General features: G+C 33.7%; 1 protein-coding gene across 1 annotated transcript in view; it reads right to left on the bottom strand.

Moving 5' to 3' along the window:
- Positions 1–24,954, bottom strand: part of LOC114326483 (uncharacterized) — a 32,038-nt gene extending 7,084 nt beyond the window's left edge. The window contains exons 1-4 of the mRNA XM_028274878.2: positions 24,799–24,954; positions 24,684–24,744; positions 18,378–18,503; positions 14,117–14,250 (exon numbers count right to left, since the gene is read on the bottom strand). Coding sequence (XP_028130679.1) covers positions 14,117–14,250; positions 18,378–18,503; positions 24,684–24,744; positions 24,799–24,850 — 373 coding nt within the window. The 5' untranslated portion in view covers positions 24,851–24,954. The remainder of the gene's footprint in view (positions 1–14,116; positions 14,251–18,377; positions 18,504–24,683; positions 24,745–24,798) is intronic.
- Between the last annotated feature and the right edge of the window lie 1,093 nt (positions 24,955–26,047).

Genomic DNA, 26,047 nt, shown 5'->3' with positions numbered 1-26,047 from the left:
CATCTGTTATCCAGTGTTTCCGTTTCACAGGATTATTTATCTTTGGATGATCAATTGGTGTTTTTACACAATTTTTAAAAGTCTCCTATATTTCTTGTGATGTTCCGTTATGAATAGAGGGCATTATTTTACGTACTTCCTGGAGAAGGTCGTCCTCTTTTAAGAACTTAAGGGAATGGTTCGAATGCAGTAGTGCAGAGCTATTTAGAGCGGAAGTCAACAGGGTCCGCATTGCCATGATGATTTCCAACCTTTGATAAAAGATGGAACTTAAAGACGAAGAAGACTGAGTCTTTATTCTAAAACTTACTGGACTCAGTAATTCTGGGAGTCCTTAAAAGAAAATTCTACAGAAAAACGTACAAAGTAAATTAGCGACTAAGCCCCGCCCACCCTCTTGCACACAGGAACAATCACAAGGAGCGCTACAAGTTAGGGGAAGGCGGGGCAAAATGGGGAAGCGGGGCGGAATGAAGATTGGCATTTTTAAGTATCAATGACGTGCTGCAGACTAGCAGCAATAAGTAAAAGTACATCAGTGTAGTGTGACTGAAGACCGGTAGGCATGTTTGTCTAATTCTTTTGACGTTAACTACGTGAATCTATCGTTGCATGGTTTTTCGCTTATAATTTGTAACTGTTTGTGATTTTATGACCAAGGTAAGTTACACACGCTTGTTTTTTTACAACGTTAGTTGGTAATACTTGTAGGGTATTTATTTAGCTTCCGTTTAGTCTAGGCCAGCGGTTCTCAATCTTTTTTGGCGACGGAACCCTTTTTGAAAGCAAAATACTTGACGGAACCCTACAATAAAACAATAGTTTTTAAAAGTGTATTTTTTATTAATAAGCATAATCAAATTCCAATGTAACAGTTACTTATTACTTACTTACATATACAGTCCTGGTTGGCAAATTGTGAGGTTGATTAACGTCTGTTCCGTGAATAATCCAATTTCCATTGGAATTACGAATAGATAAATCGCCAAGTTAACACAGTGTGTAAATAAAAGTACAAGTGCACTAGTGAGTGAAAATAAATCGTCCAAAGCATCGAAAAAGTAAGATCTCTCCATTATTTACTGTAAACAGGTATTTTAGATGCCAATAATTATTCGAACAATATAAATAAAATAAAACCACTGATAAGAAATTCAAGTTTTGATGGGTCAAGCAGACTTGATTTATTTTCGCAGTGCAGAGTCGGACTTATAAAATAAATCTAAAATAGTGCGAGAATTAAAAATCAATAATTTTAATTTTTACGGTGATTACGAACTGGCTTAAAGTTAATTTCTAAATTAAGTTTATAGATTGTGTCTAATATAGGTTTATTTTTTAAACTAACCTTATATTTTATATTGTATTCTATACAGATTTTTCTAATTGTAACATTTAGCGGGGCACTTTTAGAAAATGGAAAGAAAGGATAATGACACAGGAAGTGAAACCGATGACGAAACGAAACGCAAAAGAGAAAACTTGGATGATTGTTTTAATAGAAGTAAAATTACAAAACGGTCACCAAGCAAAGCAGGCAACGAAAAAAATGAAGACATGGAAAATGTTATGATTACGATGATGAGAGAGCTCATGAATAAAAATGATGAAATGCTTCAGGAAATAAAACAAATAAGAAAAGAACAACAACAAACCAATAAAGAGTTAATGGATGTAAAAGTAGAGAATCAAAAACTAAAAAAAGAAGTAAAATTGCTACATGAAAGAATGGAGCAACTGGAGAAATTTAGCAAAAAGAAAAGCTTGATCGTAACTGGGTTGAAAGTACAAACAAATGATGATAAGAAATTAAAAGAAGAAATGGAAAATTTCATAGCCCAAGAGTTGCAAACACAAATAAAACTAAGAAGTGCAACAAAAATAGGAGAAACAGTATGCGCGATAGAGACAGAAACTTTCACGGATAAAATGGAAATCCTAAACAAGAAAAGTAAACTAAAACAGCATAAAGACCGTATCTATATAAACAACGATTTGACATCGAAAGAAAAAGAAATACAAAAGGAAATAACTAAAATAGCAAAGGAAGAAAGAAGCAAAGGTAAGCAAACGAAAATCGGCTACAAGAAATTAATAGTAAATGGCAAAATCTGGATATGGGACGAGGAGAGAGAACAGCTGATAGAAAATTAAAAAAACTAATAAACGAAGAACAGCGGCTGAAATATGGTATTGACATGGCAAAAAAAGGAATAACGACTTTGGAAAATGAGGGAAAAAACGATACAAATAAAGAAAAACATGAGGAAATAATAAAAATTGGAACCTGGAATGTACGAAGTACGTACGAAGAAGGTGCCTTAAAAAATTTAGATAATATTATGGAGAATTACAAAGTAGACATTCTGGCCTTACAAGAAACAAAACAGTTGGGAACTGAAATAGTCAAAATAGGAAAAAGAACCTTTTTTAAGAGTGGCGGGACAAACAGATATTTTGGAGTTGGATTTATGGTGACAGAAAAAATAAGTAAATTAGTTATAGACTTCCAAGCAATATCAGATAGAATATGTTATTTAAGAATAAGAGGAAAGTACAGAAAAATTAGCATCATTAATGCACATGCCCCCACTGAAGAAAAAGACCTAGAAACCAAGACAGAGTTCTATGAGAAGCTAAGTAATTTGATGGATAAAATTCAGAAATATGACATAAAGATAATCGTAGGAGATATGAATGCCAAAATAGGAAGAGAAGAGATTTACAGAAGTATAACGGGTGGAAAAAGTTTGCATAAGGAATCAAATGAAAATGGGAAAAAATTAATTGAATTTGCAACAGAAAATAAAATGAAAATTGTAAGCACAAGATTTGACCATAAGGATATTCATAAGATAACTTGGATATCTCCAGATGGAAGGACAAAAAACCAGATAGACCACGTATTAATAGAAAGTAAACATATCAGAGCAATTACCGATTCCAGAAGCTACAGAGGGGCAGATACCAATAGCGATCATATTCTAACGATAGCCAAACTTAAACAAGAGCTGCCAAGAAACCCAAGAACAGCAAAAGAAAGATTAACATACAAGATAGAATTACTTAAAGAAGAAAAAACGGCAAACAAATTTGTGGCAGAGATAAATAAAAGACTTCGTTACCCCACCGCAGAAGATATTGATGAAGAATGGAGGAATATACAGATAGCGATGACAGAAGCAACGGAACTATGTCTAGGAAAAGCACAAGCAGAGAAACGAAGAGACTGGTTTGACGAGGATTGTAAAATAGCATTGATACGTAGAAATAAAGCAAAAATAGAAAAAGACAAAAATAATACACAGGATACTACAGAAAAATATAAAATGGCAAGAAGAGAAGTAAAACAAATCTGCAGAAAAAAGAAAAGAGAACATCTTGACAAACAGTTGAAAACAATAGAAGAATCATACGTAAACAAGGAAATAAGAAATTTCTACCAAGAAGTAAAAAAATCTCGAGGAACTGCAAAGAGTAAAACAAGTTATTGTAGAGGTAAAGACGGTGTGCTTTTAGGAGAAACAACAGAAAAATTGAACAGATGGGCGGAGTATTTTGAAGAACTATTAAATGAAAATAAACAAGCAGAACCCCAGGAAATAAAACAACATGAACAGGATAACACAGAACAACAACGTGAAGAAGAACCTACACTACAAGAAGTAAAAGAAGCAATATTGAAGCAAAAAAATAACAAAAGCGCAGGAGAAAGCGGAATTCCGGCAGAGATTTTTAAAGTAGGAGGAGAAAAGCTGCAAGAAAAAATTTTCCGACTAATATTAACAGTCTGGCAAAAAGAGGAAATGCCGCAACAATGGAACAATGCACTCATCTGTCCAATCTACAAAAAAGGTGATGAAACAAGTTGCGAAAATTATAGAGGAATATCGCTATTAGAAGTGGCCTATAAAATACTTGCAAAAATCATCCGAAATAGATTGCAAAAGGAGGTAAATAAGATCATTGGAGAATACCAAGGAGGTTTTAGACCAGGAAGATCAACAACAGATCAAATATGTTTATTAAAACTAATACAGAACAACAGCTACGAACAAAATTTGGGACTACACATGTTGTTCATTGACTTTAAACAGGCTTACGACTCAGTAGACCGAGATATGCTATATGAAGCAATGAGATCCTTGGGTATTTCAGGAAAGCTGGTTAAATTAGTGAGAATGACGCTCAACAATACAAAAAACAGGATAACACTGGAAGGAAATTTTTCAAAACAATTCACAGTGAATAAAGGACTGAAACAGGGTGACCCTCTATCTACAGACTTATTTAACTTGGTACTAGAACACATAGTAAGAAGGATAAAAATTAATACAAGCGGTACCATATTTAACAACAGACAGCAGTTTATAGCTTACGCTGATGATCTAGTCATCCTAACAAGAACAAAGGAACATCTCCAAAAAATATTCCAAAAGTTCGAAGCGGAAGCAAAAAGGTATGGATTAAGAATCAACCAAGGAAAAACACAATACATGGTAATGAAAGGAGATATAAATAAAGAGGATAACTATATAAAAATGAAAGGAGAAGGAGATGAATATAAATTTAAGGAAGTAGCAGAATTCGAATACCTGGGAGTGACTGTAACCAGTACTGGAAGGGAAGAAAAAGAAATAGATAAAAGATTATTGAAGGGAAGTCGAGTTGTGGGTGCCTTAAACACGATATTAAAAGCAAAAAATGTATCAATAAACGCGAAAATCAGAATGTATGAAACGATAATACGGCCCACAGTGTTGTATGCGAGCGAAACGTGGGTAATGAATCAACAAGAGGAGAAGAAGATACAGATATGGGAAAGGAAGATCCTGAGAAAAATTTTTGGAGGTATACAGATAGCGGAGAAAACCTGGAGGAGACGAACAAATGAAGAAGTAATGAGGATGTATGGGAGACCAAAAATAACGACAAAAATACGAGCCCAAAGAGTTAGATGGCTGGGACATATTACTCGAATGCCAGAAACTAGAAACGTCAAACGAATTGGTCCAAGAGCTGTGAGACATTTTTGAGTAGGTATTTTAGGCAAGCTGAAAATTTTTCAGGTGACTCTTCCATAATAGCCTAATACAAAAATGCCGGTCTGGCTGGAGGGTAGCGGTTATTTTCCCCAAAAATCCCCCCCAAAGTTAAAAAAAGGGTAAAAATTGTTATTACAAAAAATATCATTGACGTGACTTTAAAGTAAATTTAAATATTCAAATATTAGGAAAATAAACAAGCCAGCGATTTGAGGGCGATTTTAGCTCTGCAAGATACTTGCATGGGCGTCCCAGGATTATTTTCAGGGGATGCATATTAACTTCAGAAGATTTTATCTGAATCTGTACATACTATTAACATGTATAAAATATACAACTATACATGCATAGCTATGTATATTCCTTCTGGACAGGGAGGTACAATTGTTATTTTGACAGGGTATTTTTTAATATTAAAAATAAATATTCTAAAAAAGGCAGCTTTTTGGTGAAATTTTCCAACTGCCATGTGATCAAACAAATTACGGGTTCATATAAATGAAAAGCGCTATAGGTAAGCAGCAGTGTGAGAAAGAGCGTATACCGATAGCTGTTTGCGTCCTCTGTTCTAGCGAAGTGAGTCCGTTCGCTCGAGAAAAATCACGTGACCTGGTGATACCCATGTTGTTGTGCCTCGAAACGTTAGAGTAATTGTTATATATTATAGTTTTTTAAGTAACTTTTCCTTAATTAAAGGAAAATAATACGTACTATACAATAGATTTTGCAAATATGATAGGAAATGACAAATTTATTATTATAAATATATAGGTAGAAAATTATAAAACTATAAACTAAATAAATTCTGTGCCCGAATCTTGTACTTCTTCTTCAAACTCCTCATCTGAGCTTAAATATTCATTCTTTTCTTCTTCGTCAGACTCCCCTCGAGACTCAGATTATTCTTCTACATGAACTGTAGATAGTTGTAATATGCATTTAGAATTTATTAAAAATTAATTACTGATTAATTAATTGATTTGCTACGTATTCTCTGTCATTTTGTACGGAGTCGAAGCCTGCACAACCACGGGCGCATCTGAAGAAAGACTTGCCATTGTTGAGATGTGGTGTTATCGAATAATGTAAAAAAATAATGTACACAACACGTAACAAACGCGGAAACATTAAGAAAGATGAAAATTAGACAAGAAATACTCAACACTATGAAGGAAAAAAATGAGCTACTTTGGTCATATACTAAGAAATAAAAAACCTGATGTGATTGGTTATATAAGGAAAAGTATTAAGTATTGGTTTTAAAAGAAAGAATACGTAGCAACTCAATTAATTAATCACTAATAATCTTTTAATTAACTCTAAATACATATTATAACTATTTACAGATTAGGTAGAAGACGAATCTGAGTCTTGAGGGGAGTCTAACAAAGAAAAAGAGAATGAATATTTAAGCTCAGATGAGGAGTTTGAAGAAGAAGTACAAGACACAGAATTAATTTAGTCTATAGTTTAATACTTTTCTACCTATATATTTATAATAATACATTTGTTTTTTTTTCTATCATATTTGCAAAATCTACAGTGATGAGCGCGCTAATAACCGGCAAAACAGCTCAAAAGATGGAAAACATAATACATCTCGAAACAAAAAGAGATGAAACTCTTTTTGTTTCGCAATGTGTTATGTTTTCAACCTTTTGAGCTAGTTTGCCGGTTATTAGCTTGCTCATCACTGTATTGTATAGTACGTATTATTTTCCTTTAATTAAGAAAAAGTTACAACAACATGGTTATCGCTAGGTCACGTGATTTTTCTCGAGCGAACGGACTCGCTCAGTTAGAACAGAGGACGCAAACAGCTATCGGTATACGCTCTTTCTCACACTGGTGCTTACCTATAGCGCTTTTCATTTATATGCACCCGTAATTTGTTTGATCACATGGCAGTTGGAAAATTTCACCAAAAAAAACCTGTCTTTTTTAGAATATTTATTTTTAATATTAAAAAATACCCTGTCAAAATAACAATTGCACCTCCCTGCCCGGAAGGAGTGTACATAGCTATGCATGTATAGTTGTATATTTTATACTCGTTAATAGTATGTACAGATTCAGATGAAATCTTGTGAAGTTCAGATGCATCCCCTGAAAATATTCCTGGGACGCCCATGCAAGTATCTTGCAGAGTTAAAATCGCCCTCAAATCGCCTGGTCTGTTTATTTTCTTTATATTTGAATATTTAAATTTACTTTAAAGTCACGTCAATGGTATTTTTTGTAATATCAATTTTTGCCCTTTTTTTAACTTTGGGGTGGATTTTTGGGGAAAATAACCGCTACCCTCCAGCCAGACCGGCATTTTTGTATTAGGCTATTATAGAAAAGTCACCTAAAAAATTTTCAGGTTGCCTAAAATACCTACTCAAAAATGTCTCACAGCTCTTATACTAAATATTGAATGACAGAGCATTGGGAAAAAGGAGACGAGGTCGACCAAGGAAGAGATGGTTAGAGGCTGCAGAGAGGGATTTGGAAGAAATCGGGGTGAAGGACTGGAGAAAGAGTGCAGAGGACCGAACAGAATGGAGAAATATTATCCAGAATTTAGAAGCCGTAGGCCTATAAGGCCTGTTAGCGCTGTTATATATATATATATATATATATATATATACATATACAGTCGGAAAAATGAAAGAATACCCATGAACCAACATATAAAACACGCTGTATTTACCTGTCACCGTATCATACAAAAAATTGGCCAGCGCAAGTACATGTAATAATTATTATTACATGTACTTGCGCTGGCCAATTTTTTGTATGATACGGTGACAGGTAAATACAGCGTGTTTTATATGTTCGTGTATGGGTATTCTTTCATTTTTCCTACTGTATGTAACAAGTATAATAATATAATATAATATTAAAATAAAAAATCTAACTAATGGGAGGTATAAAACTGTTTTATTATTTTTCATCAATTGGTTGATATCAGGTTTAATAGATGACATTTGTCCATACTGGCATTTGTCTCATATTAGGTTCGGCGTCCAGTTTATTGCGGTATTTTGTTTTCGTGGCTGCATATGTTGAGAATCTTGTTTCGCACAAATATGTTGTTGGGAACGGTAGAAGAATATTCAGAGCTATTTTGGCAAGCATTGGATATTCATCACGGATTTTGCACCAAAAATCTTTCGAGAGGCGTCGTTTTAAACAATGACTCCATAAATGTGTCTGATGACATTTCTAAAAGAGATTCGTATATCTCGTTTGACATATTTTCGGGCTTTTGTAAGTTGGGTTTATGAATCGATGAATTCAGTTTCATTTTTGTGTTCTGTTCTTCGGGAAAATACTTCTCAAAAGATGCACGCATGGAAGTGAGATATTTGACCAATTCTTCAAATACATCATCTCGGAACATTTCTGAGTCCGTATCTCTAACAAACTCAGTGATGTAAAGCTTTCTATTTCTCTCTTTCTAACGCAAATAAATAAAAAATCTAATTTGCTTTTGAAGGCAGTTATTTTGTTACAGACCTGGAACACTTTTGTCTGTTTACCTTGCAATAATAAATTTAAATCATTCAGTTTTTGAAAGATATCCGCCATAAAAGACATTCGGAACAACCAAGTTTTATCATACAAATGGTCTTTCAAATTGAAATAACTATCTTTTAGAAACACTTGTAACTCGGCTCTACGTTCAAATAGCCTTGTTAAAGTTTTACCCCGAGACAGCCATCGCACTTCTGTATGGAGCAGCAGTTATATTTGCTGCCATAATCTTCACACAAAAATGAAAACAATGGGGATTGTAGGGGTCGTGATTTGATAAAGTTAATTCTTTTTACTGCTTCATGCATAACTAATTTTAGATTTGACGGCATTTGCTTCATCGCAAGTGCTTGTCTATGCAGGATACTATGGCTAGAGCTATAATTAGGAGCTTTATTTTTTATTCGTGACACTAGTCCTGCTGTATTACCTGTCATTGCCTTGGCCCCATCTGTACAAATGTCTGTACATTGCCCCCGTTCCAACTGAGATTATTTTCCTCAAAAAACATAATTATTTTATTAAAAATTTCCTCTATGGTTGTGTTTGTGGGCAGCGGTGAACACATAAGCATGTCTTCATCAAAAGAACTTTCATATGGATATCTCACGATAACCAGCAAGGTAGCCAGACCAGCGATATCAGTAGACTCATCTATTTGCAAGGCGAATCGTGTTTTTTGTAGTAGGTTGTTCTTGTTTGACGTAGCTGGCCAGATCATGAATACGCAGTGAAACAGTATCGTTCGATAGCGGTATTTACAGTAGAAAGATGCTTTGCAGATTTTTCATCGAGCATACATTTTGTTATGTCTAACACACATGGTTTTATTAAATTCTCAGCGATATTGTGCGCTTCACCTGCTTGTACAATGCGATAGCTAACTAAATATGATACCTCTGTGGCCTTTTCATTGAAAGTTTGGGTTACATGCATCATAGTTTTTTGACTTTCCAATAACTGTTCTTTTTTACGTATAAAAAATTATTTATTCTTGTTTTTAGAATCGGGGTGTACAGTTTCTAAATGTCGGCGCAACTTGGCAGGTGCCATGGATCTATTATCATCATATTTCCTCTTTTTCGCCTTTGAAACCGTGGAACTTGACGTCGTTGCATAATCGTCTTGACCGGTAATAACCCGGTCTATATAGACATTTGAAATAACAAAAATTGCCGGAGAGCCAAATTTTGGTGGAGAGCTAGGGTATATCATAACAAATAAAGTTTTAAAAGTCCCCATCGATCCCATGTGTGCAACAAAAGTTATTCAGGGTCAAAGGTCAAAATTTGAGATTTTTTGGATTTTTTTCGAAAACGGTAGTTTTATCAAAAAAGAACTTTAAACCAAAGTTGTAGATCTTAAAATTCTCTATAAAAATAGTTTTTACTATTTTTTTCTTAGAGTTGCCATTCCTGAGACATCGCGATTCTAAGAGTCACATTATACATGATATGCACATGCACACGTTTCCATACCACCTGTGAGGTAGTGTACTCGGCGCGTTTTTACCGTGGTTTCCCCTGTAGGCCTACTCCACTAAGTGTTTTGACAATTTTAGGATAATTTAAGGAAACAATACCGGTCAAGTTCTAGATATTACCTTATTGGTTATTTATTATTGATATTGCTATTGATTATTAGGTTAACTATTGTTTTGATTTCTTTAGATATTTTAATCAGATTCATATTCTTGAAAGTCTACTTCAACAGTCAACTCTTCTTCGATTTCATCTTCTTCCTCTTCTTCTTGCTGGATGTTCAATAATTGTTCAAATGTGACTGAGTCATTGGTTTCTTCATTAAAATCACAGGAGTCTTCCTCCTGTGATTTCTTCCTTCCTCTTTTTACGTCCACAGTTGGCACTACAACCTTTTTTGCAATTGCAAAAAATAGTGTTAAGGAGTTTTTCTGGAGCAGGTGGGAGTAAGGTTTTAATCAGTTCCAGAGTAGTATCTATTAATTTCCAACCAAAGTCTTCTGGATTCAGTTCATTGCCTAGCCATGTTTGAACTTGATAATATACTCGATACAAATGTTGAAAAGCAGATGCTGATGTTGGAGGAAGACATGATAGTTGTACTTGTTTCTTGTTTCGCATATTTTTTACAAAAGTTAAGTATCGGTATTTATCAAGACAACTAATTTTTTTTGGAGCTCCATAAACCGCAAGAAAAAAGCGAATTCCTTCCGTAATTATTGTTTGCGGTATGGAATCAAGTTCTGTAAAAACTTTACAGCGGTCAGTTTTTTTTTCGAATAATTTAAGTACCGATGTTTTGCCCCTTCTGTACATTGCTGACGTACTGTCGCAGTCGGTTATCTCATGTAAAAATAAAATGTACTTTTGGCATTTGGGATAAGCCGATAAACTTTTCGAAGAATATATCTCTGTTCGCTGTTGAGCCCTTCCAGGTTTCAGAAAATAAATAACTTTATTTACTGGAGTCCTTGCAGTAAGCTGTATTAACAAATCAACATCTTCACCAACTACAATTGTTGTGTTTGTTGCCTTAAATTTTTCAATTGCTGTCTCAATTATAAGGACATCTGCGTCATTTTTAGCTTATTTCACTTCAATATTCGCAGCTGTTAATTTGTCAGTTAACATGGAAATGAAACGAGATTATTTATTAATGTTAGCGAAAAATTGTTGTTGATTCGCTGGAACTGTTATATTTTTATCAAAGATAATCTCGGAACCCGATGATGTTTTTATAGTTCGACGACGTTGTTCTGCAGCTTTAATATTCTTTGTCGAGTCACTGTGTAGCCGTCAAATACCACTGTCACTGTAAGCCCGTAATGTAAGCCTAAATGGTAGACGCTTGTAATAAGTACTTATATTCACTTGAACTGAACCTTTAGCACTAAAATACACAGATAATATTATGAACAAGACCTACGGACAATACTGTAGTCATTGTTTACAATAGACAATCTGTTCTTTTTTAAACAATGGTATAGCCAAATGTTTTTCAAGGCCACGTGGATAGAGGAAATTGAGTTTGGGACTGATTTTAAAGAAATATTTTGAGAATAGTATAATATATGATATAAAAGAGACACAAATAGGCATTTATACTTATCTTAAGTGCCACATTAGGTATATACGTGGTTTATATGTATGTGCATATAATGTATAAAGTAACTTTTAAAATATCTTAGGAATGGTAACTTTTAGGAAAACAATTGTAAGGACTATTTTTGTAGAGAATGTTAAGATCTAAAACTTTGGTTTGATGTTTTTTTTTTGATAAAACTTACCGTTTTCGAGAAAAATCCAAAAAAATCTCAAATTTTGACCTTTGACCCCGAATAACTTTTGTTGCACACATGGGATCGATGGGACTTTTAAAACTTTATTTGTTATGGTAAACTCTACCTCTCCACCAAAATTTGGCTCTCCGGCAATTTTTGTTATTTGCCATCTATTTTGATGTCTAAGTTGACCGGATTATAATTGCTGTATACTCCGCGCGTACTGCTTTCGAACATTCGGCTTCGGTAGAAGATGTTGTTGCATCACGTTTAACGCCTTTAAGCCAACGTTCCATTCTTCTTTATTAAAAACCACAAAATAACGTACGATCACAAACAACAAAAGTACAAAATTGATACAATCAGAATACAGCAGTAGAAAAATAAACACTTTTTTTCTAGCAGGTCGCTCCGAACCCTAATTGTCGACTGACTACTGAATAAGGACTAAGTCACACCAAAGAATACCCCAACCAACCAAGTTGGTTGGGGTATTCTTTGGTCACACAAGTCGTGTATCGGCGGTGACAGGCTAGTAAAATTGTATGAGGCAACTAAGTTCGACCTGTGGTTCGACTACGCCTCGTGAATCGTGGTATGCCGCGTCAGAAAAGTCGATCAGAGAGAGGTGTTTTGATTTTTTTTCTAAATTCTCGCGGAACCCCTACAGGGGTATCGCGGAACCCTAGGGTTCCGCGGAACACACTTTGAGTATCGCTGGTCTAGGCAAACGTTTTCTTACCAATCGTTTTCGAGTGACCATAGCTTGATGAAATAAATCATGTGCTTGGGGCGGAATGGGGAAGTCTACTTGGGGCGGAATGGGGAAGTATGCCGTGCCGCCCACACTATTTTTATTAAACAGGATCTCTATATTTAACTATTTTTCTTCTATTTCAGATGGTTCTAGTATACAAAAGGAAGACGAATAGACAGCCATGGTCTACTAAAAGTAAGAATAATGCTGCTGAAGCGGTTATATCTGTTCCAGGAGGTTATTTGAAAGCTCCAAAGCCATTTAATGTTCTCCAAAGTACCTGGAGATATCCTGCAGAGAAAAGTAAAAATCCGTAGTACCATATTGACAAAACAGCAGGGAAATTTTAAGCTGTTTTTACCGAAAGGCAAGAATATGAGCTCATGAGCTATTTGAAAATTATGAAGTATCGATTATTTGGTCTAACGATGATAGATTTGCGTACCTTAGCTTATCAGTTAACTTTAAGAAATGGCTTAGCCCACATATTTACGAGTGAAGTCGCCGGCCAAGATTGGGTCAATGGATTTTTAAAGAGAAATCCTACTTTATCACTTCGGGAACCTGAGTCAACATCTGACGCCAGAGTTATGGGCTTTAATAAAGTGGCAGTGATGAACTTAGCTTAACATAACTTAACATAAAATGACTTTTCAACGGTACTTAATAATTGGACTTAATAATTACAATTATTAAGTTATTTTTTTATTAATTTCACTAATCTTGTAATGACTACCCCGTTGTGCCCCGGTGCAGGAGCAGAACGGGGCAATTGACATTGTTTAATATTTTAGTAACAAACTTACTGTTCTTGTTGCTATAAAAAAATAATATTGTAATATAATGTTAACAACATTATAATGAGTTTATATAATGATATGCAGCTTAAATAATTAACCCTAACTTATTTTTAAAAATCAATTTCAACTTAGTACCCCATTCCGCCCCGCCTTCCCCTACTTAATCACAAAAAAGTTGCTGAATGTTGTGCCCCTCTCTCTCTCTCTCTCTCTCTCTCTCTCTCTCTCTCTCTCTCTCTCTCTCTCTCTCTGTCTATCACTCTATCTCACTATATAATAAGATTAAAAATCATTTAAATAAACAGATAACTAATTTTTGTTTTTTTTTTGTTTAATTTAATTCAAAACAATATTTACAAATATTTGCAGATAATATGTTCAAGAGTACATTGTTTTGATACAATTTCCATAGTAACTACATTAATAGCTACTTATATGTTATCATTTACTCGACATACACGCGTTGCTAAAATCGTGTTTAAATTTTAATAAAAAATGTAATAGCTTTGCTATTATTAGTGGGTAAGAATATCATGAAAACGTTTTTTTTTCGAGTGGAACGACCAATATACAGAATTTTCTAAGAATAGAATAGCTGTCATATTAAGGAAAATGAAAGAAATGAAAGAAATCACTAATTTCTGAAACTTTAAATACATATTTTGGCCCCAGAATTTGTGGTTTAATTTATAACCTACTTTTTTTACATGCTATATATATTCGAACTTACCTAAGGGACTGTCATATTCTCCCTGTCCAAAAAGTAGCCATATGACGGCAATTGTATGGTCCAACAGCAGATGAAAGGGAGGACTTCGGGCTAATAAATTAACTATTTTTGTTGGGATTGAAGTTGTGGGTACCCTATTAATCAAATGAAATTAATAACCTTATTACACCAATAAAATAATCTAACTTAACGATCAACTACTACAAACTAAGATACTATAATAGAAGATAGCTTATTGGTATAGCAATGCCTAAAGAGTACAAATTATATTGGTCAGGATTAGATTAGTTATACTAGACACAGTATTATTTATGGTAATCATCATCAATGGTGCTACAGCCCTATGAAAGAGCCTCGACCTTCACAAGTCTATTACGCCAGTCAGTCCTATCCATTGCCAACCGTTGCCAGTTTGCTGCGCCTATTTTTCTCCCATCCTCATCTACACCATCCTTCCATCTAAGTTTTGGCCTACCCCTATTTCTTCTTCCCACAGGTTGTGACATAAGGATTATTCTAGGAGGGTTGTTATGCTGTGATATTGCTAGATGTCCTGCCCATCTTAGTCTTCCTATTCTTATAAGAGATACTACGTCTTTACCACCAAATATATGTTTATATCTGTGGTATACCTCGTAGTTGTACCTTCTCCTCCAAATACCATTTTCACAGATGCCACCGAATATTCCTCTAAGGATCCTTCGTTCAAATATAAGCAGAAGGATTTCGTCTGCCTTGGAGATGGTCCATGTCTCCGATCCATATGTCAATACTGGTTATATAAGGGTTTTGTATATGGTTATTTTTGTTTTTTGGCTTAAGTTTCTGCTTCTCATATGTCTACTCAGTCCAAAATAGCATTTGTTCACTAGGATTATCTTTCGTTTGATTTCTTCAGTCATGACGTTCTCCTTGGTGATCAGGGAGCATAAGTATGTGAATTTGTCCACCACTTCAAAAGTAGAGTTATCAACAGTGAATTGGTGACCGATGTTTCTGGCTCTATTGTTGGGTGTTGATGCCATCATCTTAGTTTTCTCCTCGTTTACTTTCAGGCCCATCTTTTTTGAGGAATTTGAGAAGGTGGTATACATTTCTTCTAGTTTGCGTATTGTGCGGGCAACTAGGTCCACGTCATCTGCATATGCCAAAATTTGGGATGATTTATTAAAATTATTTCCTCTGTTGTCTATTCGAGCATCTCTGACCGTCTTTTCCAGAGCTATGTTGAAGAGGAGACACGCCAGCGCATCTCCCTCTCGCAGCCCAACATTCGTTTCAAACGCCTGTGATTGTTCGCCCTGTATTTCGACTTTGCAAACGACTTTACGCATTGTAGCCTTAACCAATCTTATCAGTTTATCAGGGATGTGAAGTTCAACCATGGCTTCATACAATTTATTTCTTAGGACACTATCATAGGCCGATTTAAAATCTACGAAAAGATGGTATGCGTCGATATTGAATTCGAATTATCGAATTATTTATGGTAATCGGAGAACAAAATCGACAAGAGATGATGAGGATAACCATTGGAATAAGCTTCATCTCATCGGTCGTCAACACGCAAAATCCATGCACATAAAAACAAAAGAAATACTCAACCAACTCAGATAAAAACAGCTAACTGGAATGTAAGAAGTAGTTATGTCTTAGTCTGGAAAACTGCAAAATATTATCTAAGAGAAAGATAGACTAAATATAGATTTACTTGGTGTTAGTAATATACAATTGTCAGGAAATAAAGAGATAATAATATCTATCTATTTACTGATAATATCAGTAAAAAACCACAATGGTAGGGGAGCAAAGTATGCTAAATGTGCAGTCACTCGAGCGTTATGGGGACCTATTGGGTTGTGAAGAGTAGGTCCTAAAACCAAAAAAAGGTAAGTAAAGTTTTCCATTTTAGTGGGCGCTTGCCATTTTTTAATTTAATTTTCCATTTCCAATAATCGTTTTTTTCCGATTAAAACGCCATCTATGCATAATTCGAAAAAATGTTTCGAATAAAAGTTACTTATTTTTCATAAGGAATCCAAATATGCAATATAAAATGGGGCTCCTATTTAAGATTTTAAAGTAACCCCCCACTCCACCTCCGTGGGGGGTCGTGTTTGGTGCCATTCGATAGATTTTCTAAAAATATTAAATAAGTATATTTTACAGTTTTTCGATCTGATGTTCATTTCACGAAATATCGCGGGATTCGTATTTAAAATATTAAATTTACCCCCCACCCCTCTTTGTGGGAAGTCGTGTTTGATGTCATTCGATAGATTTTTAAAAAATATTGAGCACATATTTTTTAGTTTTTCGATCTGTCATTCATTTCGCGAAATATTCGCTTTTTTCTTGTGAAACTTTGGGACTAACCCATTTCCTTACGCCCGGCTCAAATTGTCAGATTTTTTAAATATACCTACACTCTTTTGCGTGTACTTAACGTACCTTATCTTAATCTGACAATTTCGAGTTTTTTTAAGGATAGATTTTTTTTCGGGCCCCCCTTAACGAACTCCCCTGTGTTAAGAGCCAATATATGGTAGAGGTACATCTGCAAGATACCAGGTTTCTCCCCATATGATAATCTGACGCGCTCGAGTAACTGCAAAAATCCCCGCATGGGCTCCCCTACCACAAGATGTAGTCGACGTAACAAACCGGGCAATTGAAACGGAGTTATTAATTTTTTGTTTTATAATATATTGTAATAGAAGTAAATTATTGATATCGGAAAAAAATTATTATTATTTTTTTTTATTTAGCTGATGCCTCGACAACTAATGGCCATTGGCATGGTAGGTACGGTAATTTTGAACAGTTAGGTACCTAGTGTCATGTGTAGTGTGTGTGTGTTGAGTAAGTGTCTTGTTACTTTGCAAAGTCGACGTCATTGTCTTTGCAAAGAGACGCTAATTGTTTCCGAACGTCTGCGGTCCCTCCGGTGAGTACCGATCCCACAAGGACAGAAACTATATTCATTTATTAATTTATAATAATCCCGCTCAGCGGGTGCAAACCTTGATGTAGGAATGGGACAATTGAGATGTCGTTTCTGGCGGGGTGAGCTGGAGGCACTGCCCCAGCTGCATGCGGGCCATGGATGCGACTCAATTAAACCTACGTTTGTCTTCGACAAACCCTACAAAATCGAAACAAGTCAACATAGGGAGTCAAACGTGGCAAATGCATATTGCATCTACACCGATGGCTCCAAAACGAAAGAAGGCTCAGGATGTGGAATATACTCCAGATCATTGAACCTTAGTATAAAATGGGGTATGGGCAAAAATGCCAGCGTAGTTCAGACTGAACTGGCTGGTATCTCCATAGCTGCAAAAGAGATAATCGGGAAAGGTATAGCCGGCAAAACTGTAATAATCTGCACAGACAGCAGACAAGCGCTACTAACCCTGAACAGACCACGCGTCATATCAGGGCTAGTAATGGAGTGTCATGAATCACTAGCCCAAGCTTCGGATGGTAACAACATCATCCTGAGGTGGGTTAAAGGACACAACAGAAATAAAGGCAACCGCATTGCTGACCAGCTGGCTAGAAGGGCAGCAGGCCTAAGACTCTTAGGACCTTGTGATCTTTTTGGCTTGTCGACTACAACAATCGCGGAAACTGTCAAATGTCACTCCCACACGCAAACCGTAAGAAGATGGGAAGAAGGGCCAGGATGTAGACCTGCCAGGGTAACACTAAGGAACCTTGGGAAGTCAGCATCAGAAAAGTACTTGAGAATGACCAGGAAAAACCTACGCTTGACCGTTGGTTTTTTAACTGGCCATTGTCAACTAAGAAAACACCTCCACACACTGGGGCTAGTAGACACATCTCTATGCAGGAGGTGTGAACGAGATGACGAAACTGTCGAGCATGTCCTATGTGAATGTCCGGAGTTATCGTCAATACGAGAGTATGCGTTCGGCGAGCCTTGGCCTACACCTGCCGATATAGGGGAGATGTCACCAGGTGATTTGTCCACCTTCCTGGAAATGGCAGGATGGATAATGAACTAAGGACGACAACCCCCTGGGAGGATGTACAATGGGTCAATTGTGGCCTAAGTGCTGTGGGACTTGACTCACACTCCCTACTCTACAGATACAGAGATACAGAAATGAAAAATTGCTGACCCTGGTGAGATTCGAACCCACAACCTTTCGGATTTTTTCGATCCAAAAGCAGGCGCTCTTACCACTTAAAAAAATTATTATAAAAAAAATTATATTAGAATTACTTTGCTTACCTGAAGACGTAAGGCATTGGTGTATACGCTTTAGGATCTTCAGGTATATGAGGAAGTCTGGTGGCTAAATTTTCGTCTCCATGCACGGCTAAAGATTTTCCTGGTTTTATTAAAACACGCTGAATCCTGTAAAAGCAAATCAACATTTATTTATGTATAAAGATTATACAAACTCAGAAGGATTCGAAACCCTTCATAATTATTGACCGTGCGAGTATGTTGCTAATTTTTTTGCAGAAATTGCTTGGAATTAACCCATATAATAATAATTGAGTTATCCTCCCACTCAAAAAGGTCCGGAACATTGTTTAAATAATCAAAATGTCAAAAAATGAAGGAAGAATTCGATTTTTTTCTTCGTTTTTTGATTATAGCTTTTAAAGTATTCACTTCCGAGAAAAGTTGCACTAAAATAAAAGTTGCGTAATTAAATTTCCTTCAATATAAGATTAGTTAAAAATTTTTAAAATTGTTACCCTTGAGGCAAAATAACAATAATTTCGAAAAAAACATAAAAAAACAAGTATTCGCATTTTACGTTTTTCAACCATTTCTGCTACACTTAGGACCTTCGTATTTCACCCAGAAAAACTTTGAGATATGGTAAAACAATACTGTAAATTTAGTTAAGATCGGTTCAACAGATTTTGCAAAATAAATTTTGCAATCCAGCTTTCGCAAAAAAAATTTTTTTTTCAGAATGTTGCAGAATTGAAATAAAGTAGATAGCAAGTTAAAAAATTTTTAACGAATATAAAAATACTGTACCTTTTATTTACAATTTGCATAATTAAAATCGATTAACTACCACGGCGTCAGGAATTTTTTTAAATAAACATTAATTTTTGTGCCACGCGCAGGACAGCGGTGTTCGATTCACACACGTTGATTTCCACCAAAATTTCTTCCAATCTTTATCTAATATATTATTTTCTTAATCTATATTTTGTTGTATGTTCATATTTTAATTCCACAAAAATCAAACTAATTTGATTATTGTTTGTGAACAATTGGTTAAACAATTGCATATGTTTAAAAATAATACACTTTTATTTTCTTAGTTAAAATATATGAACAAAGAAAGTTTTTTCTAAAAAAAAATGTTCTTTCAAAGGACAGAGAATGTGGATTTATTTTGCAATAAACAAACTTATTCATTTATTTCGAAATGTACTAAAAATTAAAATTTATCAATGATTATCAAAGGTCATTGGAATGCCCAATCAGAGTGAACGTATCCACTGTCCTGAGCGTAGCACCAAAAATTACCGTTTATTTAAAAAAATTCCTGACGCCGTGGTAGTTAACAGATTTTAATTTTGCAAATTGCAAATGAAAGGTAAAGTATTCTTTTATATGCAAAAAAAATTCAACTTGCTGTCTGCTTTATTTTTAGTGCTGCAACATTTTGAAAACATTAATTTTTTTTGCGAAAGCTGGATTGCAAAATTTATTTTGCAAAATCTATTGAACCGATCTTAATGAAATATACAATATTATTTTATCATATCATAAAGTTTTTCTGGGTGAAATATGATGGTCCTAAGTGTAGCATAAATTGTTTAAAAACGTAAAATGCGAATACTTGTTTTTTTATGGTTTTTTCGAAATTATTGCTATTTTGCAACAAGGATTACAATTTTTAAAATTTTCAGTTAATCCTATACTGTACGAAATTTAATTATGCAACTTTTATGTCGGTACAACTTTTCTCTGAAATGAATACTTTTAAAGTTATAATTAAAAAACCAAGAAAAAAATCGAATTTTTCCTTCATTTTTGGACATTTTGATTATTTAAACAATGTTCCGGACCTTTTTGAGTGGGAGGATAACTCAAATATTATTATATGAGTTATTTTCAAGCAATTTCTGCAAAAAAATATGAGTCACCTCTCAACATCCAAATGTACTAATATTTTTACAGATGTGCCCTGGTCTATAGCAGTACAGGATGTCAGGAATGCGGTCTGCAGCTTAAATTCAATCTACATTTATTTCTGGAGTTCGATATTTCATTGATTATTTATTTTTTCAACTTCATGAGAAACTTCCTACAAAATTAACTAACATCCTAAAAGACAGTGATTTCGGTACTTGTTCACATATATGTTATTAGGGTCAGAGAGTTTTATTTTCGAACCAGATGTTAGATATTTTAGTTTTTCAGAATTTTAAAATATTGCAATAAATGTAGCTAACTTGCTGGTATATCGCTTATAATTAATTGCCTTTTTGTTTTTGTTTGGAAATGTTTCAACGAAAACAAATGGAACACATTTCGAAATGTTTTGAAAGACTTACAGTGAGAGCATCGCACAAGGGAAAAGAAGTCAAGGAAGACCGCTAACCAGATATACACATCTTATGACGAAGCTTGGAGGCAACACTCTAGACCTATCAAAAAAATGGCGGAAGATTAAGACAAATGGAAACTTATACTACAAGAGATTTCACGAAGACACGATGCTTGAAAAAAAGCTACCGACTAGGAAGAAGAAGAAATGAGTATCTGATCAAATAGAAAAATGCTTGCTTTGTAAGAAACTATTTAAATTTGCCGTTGGTAGCCTTGGTATACTCTTGTGATTCTTCATACTATCTACGCCTGATCTGGCTTGGCTGCTACTACAGACATGGATATCTTAGACCACAGAGAACATCAAGCAGCCGAAGGCTCGCGGCCATTTTTCCTTCTGTCTTACCATTGCTCATTTGCGGTTTTTTAGGAATACAACTACCTTGATGCTAGGTTAATATTTTGCTGTAATAGATTTACTTTTATCAGACTCGGTCGTTGGAGCTTGTCTAGTTTTTAGCAGTGTAAAAAAAGTACCTGATAGGGACCTTAGCTGTTGACCTTCTAAAATAACTTAAAATTTATTATAGACCAGGGCGGATCTGTAAAAATATTAGTACATTTGGACGTTGAGAGGTGACTCAAATTTTTTTGCAGAAATTGCTTGAAAATAACTCAAATAATAATATTTGAGTTATCCTCCCTCTCAAAAAGGTCCGGAACATTGTTTAAATAATCAAAATGTCAAAAAATGAAGGAAAAATTCGATTTTTTTCTTCGTTTTTTGATTATAACTTTAAAAGTATTCATTTGCGAGAAAAGTTGTACTAACATAAAAGTTGCATAATTAAATTTCCTACAATATAGAACCGGTTAAAAATTTAAAAAATAATCACCCTTGTTGCAAAATAGCAATAATTGCGAAAAAACTATACAAAAACAAGTATTCGCATTTTACGTTTTTCAACCATTTATGCTACACTTAGGACCTTCATATTTCACCCAGAAAAACTTTATGACACAGTAAAACAGTACTGTAAATTTCATTAAGATCGGTTCAATAGATTTTGCAAAATAAATTTTGCAATCCAGCATTCGCAAAAAAAATTCGTTTTTTTTAATTTTTACAGGACTGAAAATAAAGCAGACAGCAAGTTGAATTTTTTTTTGCTTATAGAAGTGTACTGTACCTTTTATTTGCAATTTGCAAAATTAAAATCGATTAACTGCCACGGCGTCAGGAATTTTTTTAAATAAACATTAATTATTGGTGCTACGCGCAGGACCGCGGATAGTTTGCTCTGATTGGGCAGTTCAATGACCTTTGATAATGATTGATACGTTTTAATTTTTATTACATTTCGATATAAATAAATAAATTTGTTTATTGCAAAATAAAAACACATATTCTATCCTTTGAAATAACACTTTTTTAGCAAAAACTTTCTTTGTTCATATATTTTAACTTAGAGAATAAAAGTTTATTATTTTTAAACATATGCAATTGTTTAAACAATATTTCACAAACAATAATAAAATTAGTTTGATTTTTGTGGAATTAAAATATTAAAATACAACAAAATATAGAGTAAGAAAATAATATATTAAATGAAGATTAGAAGAAATTTTGATGGAAATCAACTTGTGTGAATCGAACACCGCTGTCCTGCACGCAGCACCAAAAATTAATGTTTATTTAAAAAATTTCCTGACGCCGTGGTAATTATTGGATTTTAATTTTGCAAATTGAAAATGAAAGGTACAGTACACTTCTATAAGCAAAAAAAATTCAACTTACTATCTGCTTTATTTTCAGTCCTGCAACATTTTTAAAAAATGAATTTTTTTGCGAAAGGTGGATTTCAAAATTTATTTTGCAAAATCTATTAAACCGATCTTAATGAAATTTACAGTGTTGTTTTACTATATCATAAAGTTTTTCTGGGTAAAATATGAAGGTCCTAAGTGTAGCATAAATGGTTGAAAAACGTAAAATGCGAATACTTGTTTTTGTATGGTTTTTTTCGCAAGTATTGCTATTTTGCAACAAGGGTGACTATTTTTTAAATTTTTAACCAATCCTATATTATAGTAAATTTAATTATGCAACTTTTATGTCAGTACAACTTTTCTCAGAAATGAAAAGTTTTAAAGTTATATTCAAAAAACCAATAAAAAAATCGAATTTTTCCTTCATATTTTGACATTTTGATTATTTAAACAATGTTCCGGACCATTTTGAGTGGGAGGATAACTCAAATATTATTATTTAAGTTATTTTAAAGCAATATCTGCAAAAAAATTTGAGTCACCTCTCAACGTCCATCTCAAAACAGATGAGCCCTGGACTATTATGGCTTAGGTACATAATGTGATTACAATAAAGCAGAAATAGTATATCTTATTAATAACCAAACACATTAATAACCAAATACGTAATACATAAACAACCAAATGTCTATTTATGTAAATATATTTTACACTTCTGGTCAAAAAACCGGGACACCTTAAAAATGGGTCATTTTTGATGTCTCGAATCTCCTAAACCTGTTGTCCGATTTTAGTGATTTTTTTAATATGTTATAGCCTTATTCTCTAAGAATATGGATGTAGTAATAGTGTTGCTGAACAGATTGTATACCGGGTGTAACAATAATACTGTGTTTTTTCCTGAAAGTTCGTAACACCCTGTGGAATATTCTAGCATTTAAAAAATATTGAAATTAAAACTCAGTTGTAGCCCTAGCCTCTCTTAACATTCTAATTTTTGACTCATTCACTTATGTTGGATAATGAAAAACTTAGGCACTTTGACAAGTAGCCATGTTCTTCATCAATATAGGGTGTTTCTAAATAAGTGCGACAAACTTTAAGGGGTAATTCTGCATGAAAAAATAATGACCGTTTGATTTATAAACATATGTCTGCAAATGATTCGTTTCCGAGATACCGGGTGTTCAATTTTTTCTTACACGATTTTCTGACGATTTATTTATTGCTGTAAAACCTGTTGAGATATGCAAATAAAATTTGGTGGGTTTTAAGAGGCAGTCATTGCGCATTTTTTGACGTACAATTATGTATTTTATATTCATCATTGGCGTGCATACGGGTCATATTACCTGTATGCACGCCAATGGCGAATATAAAATTTTTAGTTGTATGTCAAAAGATGTGAAATAACTACCTCTTAAATTTGCATATCTCAACCGGTTTTAGAGCAATAAATAAATCATCAGTTTGTAAGAAAATATTCAACATCCCGTATCTCGGAAACGAAGCATTTGCGGACATATGTTTATAAAGCAAACTGTCATTATTTTTTCATGCAGAATTAACCCTTAAAGTTTGTCTCACTTATTTAGAAACACCCTGTATTGATGAAGAACATGGCTAGTTGTCAAAGTACCTAGCTTTTTTATTATCCAACATAAGTGAATGAGTCAAAAAGCAGAAAAGGCTACAATTGAGTTTTAATTTCAATATTTTTTAAATGCTAGAATATTCCACAGTGTGTTACGAACTTTCAGGAAAAAACACAGTATTATTGTTACACCCGGTATACAATGACATTTACATGTTCAGCAACACTATTACTACACCCATATTCTTAGAGAATAAGGCTATAACGTATTAAAAAAATCACTAAAATCGGACAACAGGTTTAGTAGATTCGAGACATCAAAAATGACCCATTTTTAAGGTGTCTCATTTTTTTTGGCCAGGAGTGTATATTATATTTATATTTCTGTATGTCTGTTTTTTATATTATATTATATTATATTATATTACTGTTATTATCTGTACACTACGTATTTATGTAACACTTTATGTTCAATTAAAAAATATAAAGCACAGATAATTTTCATAGTCATTTGTAATTTACTAAATTAGGACCAAAATAAACCAAAAATTTGATCGCCTTTTTGGTCCCGTTAAATTTACTTAAATTGGCCAGACATTTTATGTTTAATATTTTATTCAGTTTATGTATCTTATATAACCTACCGAAATCTTGGTTGTTCTTCAGCTCCACCTTCCGCATCTTCAGCTGTCTCTCCAGTTTCATCTAAAAATATTAGATATATGTAAATAAAACAAAATTAAGTAATAAATGATTTACCTATTTCTTCAGGGTTCATCTTTGGGTCATTATATTCCACTAAAATTTGCATATATAAATGAAATTATGTTTAACATGCCAATTTTGACATTTTCGTAAAAAAAGTTGGTTATTTTTTCAAGTAGTTCTGGATATAAAATCTATCCACGTGATCAATTAAACAACTTCTGACATTTATGATTTAAGTTACGTTGTTCAGATTCATTAAATTTTTCTTCTTCCTCATTATAAGTAACTCTGCTTCTGCTTGTTCATTGGCGGATTGATACCTCTAGGTATGGAAGGTTATCACTCAATCTTTTGCGCAGTACTTCTACCGATTGGTGATTTATCTCTTGTTATTTTGACCGCACGTGTCTCCCCCATTCTGCTTATGTGGTTATTCCATTCTTTGTTTTTCTATTTAGTGTCCATTCGTTTATACACTGTACATTACATTTTCTTCCAATGCCTTCACTCATCTTTCTATCTCTCAGCGTATTTTCTCAGCATATTAAATTTTGAAGATAATAAATAGATAATAAATAATAATAATTAGTAGTTGACAATGACATTGTCATTAGCATTATAGAAATATTCGTTCAGTTTTTAAATATTGTTGGATAACCGTTACTTGTGTAATCGCTTAAATTATATGATTATTTTTTCACTAACTACGTATTCAGTGATTACAATAATTTATACTATACAATAAAAATTAATACTGAATCAAGAAAAGAGAAAAATGGGTAAGTGATTTTTTTAATAATATATTATTACTATGGAACTCTTATTATATATATTTTGAACATCTTTAACAACCAAATACTTGGATTACAGAAGGGGTCTATTGAATAAAAAGAAGTATTTGCTTTTACTTCCTCGTATTTAAGTATTTACTTAATAGTAATTGAATAATGCATTAAAGAAATAACTTTATTCAATTAGCATTAAGTAAATACTTAAATACTTGTAAGTAAAAGCAAATACTTCTTTTTATTCAATAGACCAGCGGTTCTTAACCTTTTTGAGTGATGTACCACCTACAGTTATTTTTATTATTTTTGGTACCACCTATATTTTTAAATTGTATTATCAATACTTAATAAGTACTACTATTTTAATTTTTTCTGTGTTTTGTGTACCACCGCCAATAATGATATGTACCACCAGTGGTACATGTACCACAGATTGAGAACCTCTGCAATAGACCCATATATCCTGGTGTATTCTCTGCTTGGATCTTCCATAAATAATAAACAATAAATAA

Source organism: Diabrotica virgifera, chromosome 2 (assembly GCF_917563875.1).
Source record: "Diabrotica virgifera virgifera chromosome 2, PGI_DIABVI_V3a".
NCBI classification, from domain to species: domain Eukaryota; kingdom Metazoa; phylum Arthropoda; class Insecta; order Coleoptera; family Chrysomelidae; genus Diabrotica; species Diabrotica virgifera.
Note: the sequence above shows the minus strand (reverse complement) of the source record. Positions and strands in the feature narration are given on the sequence as shown.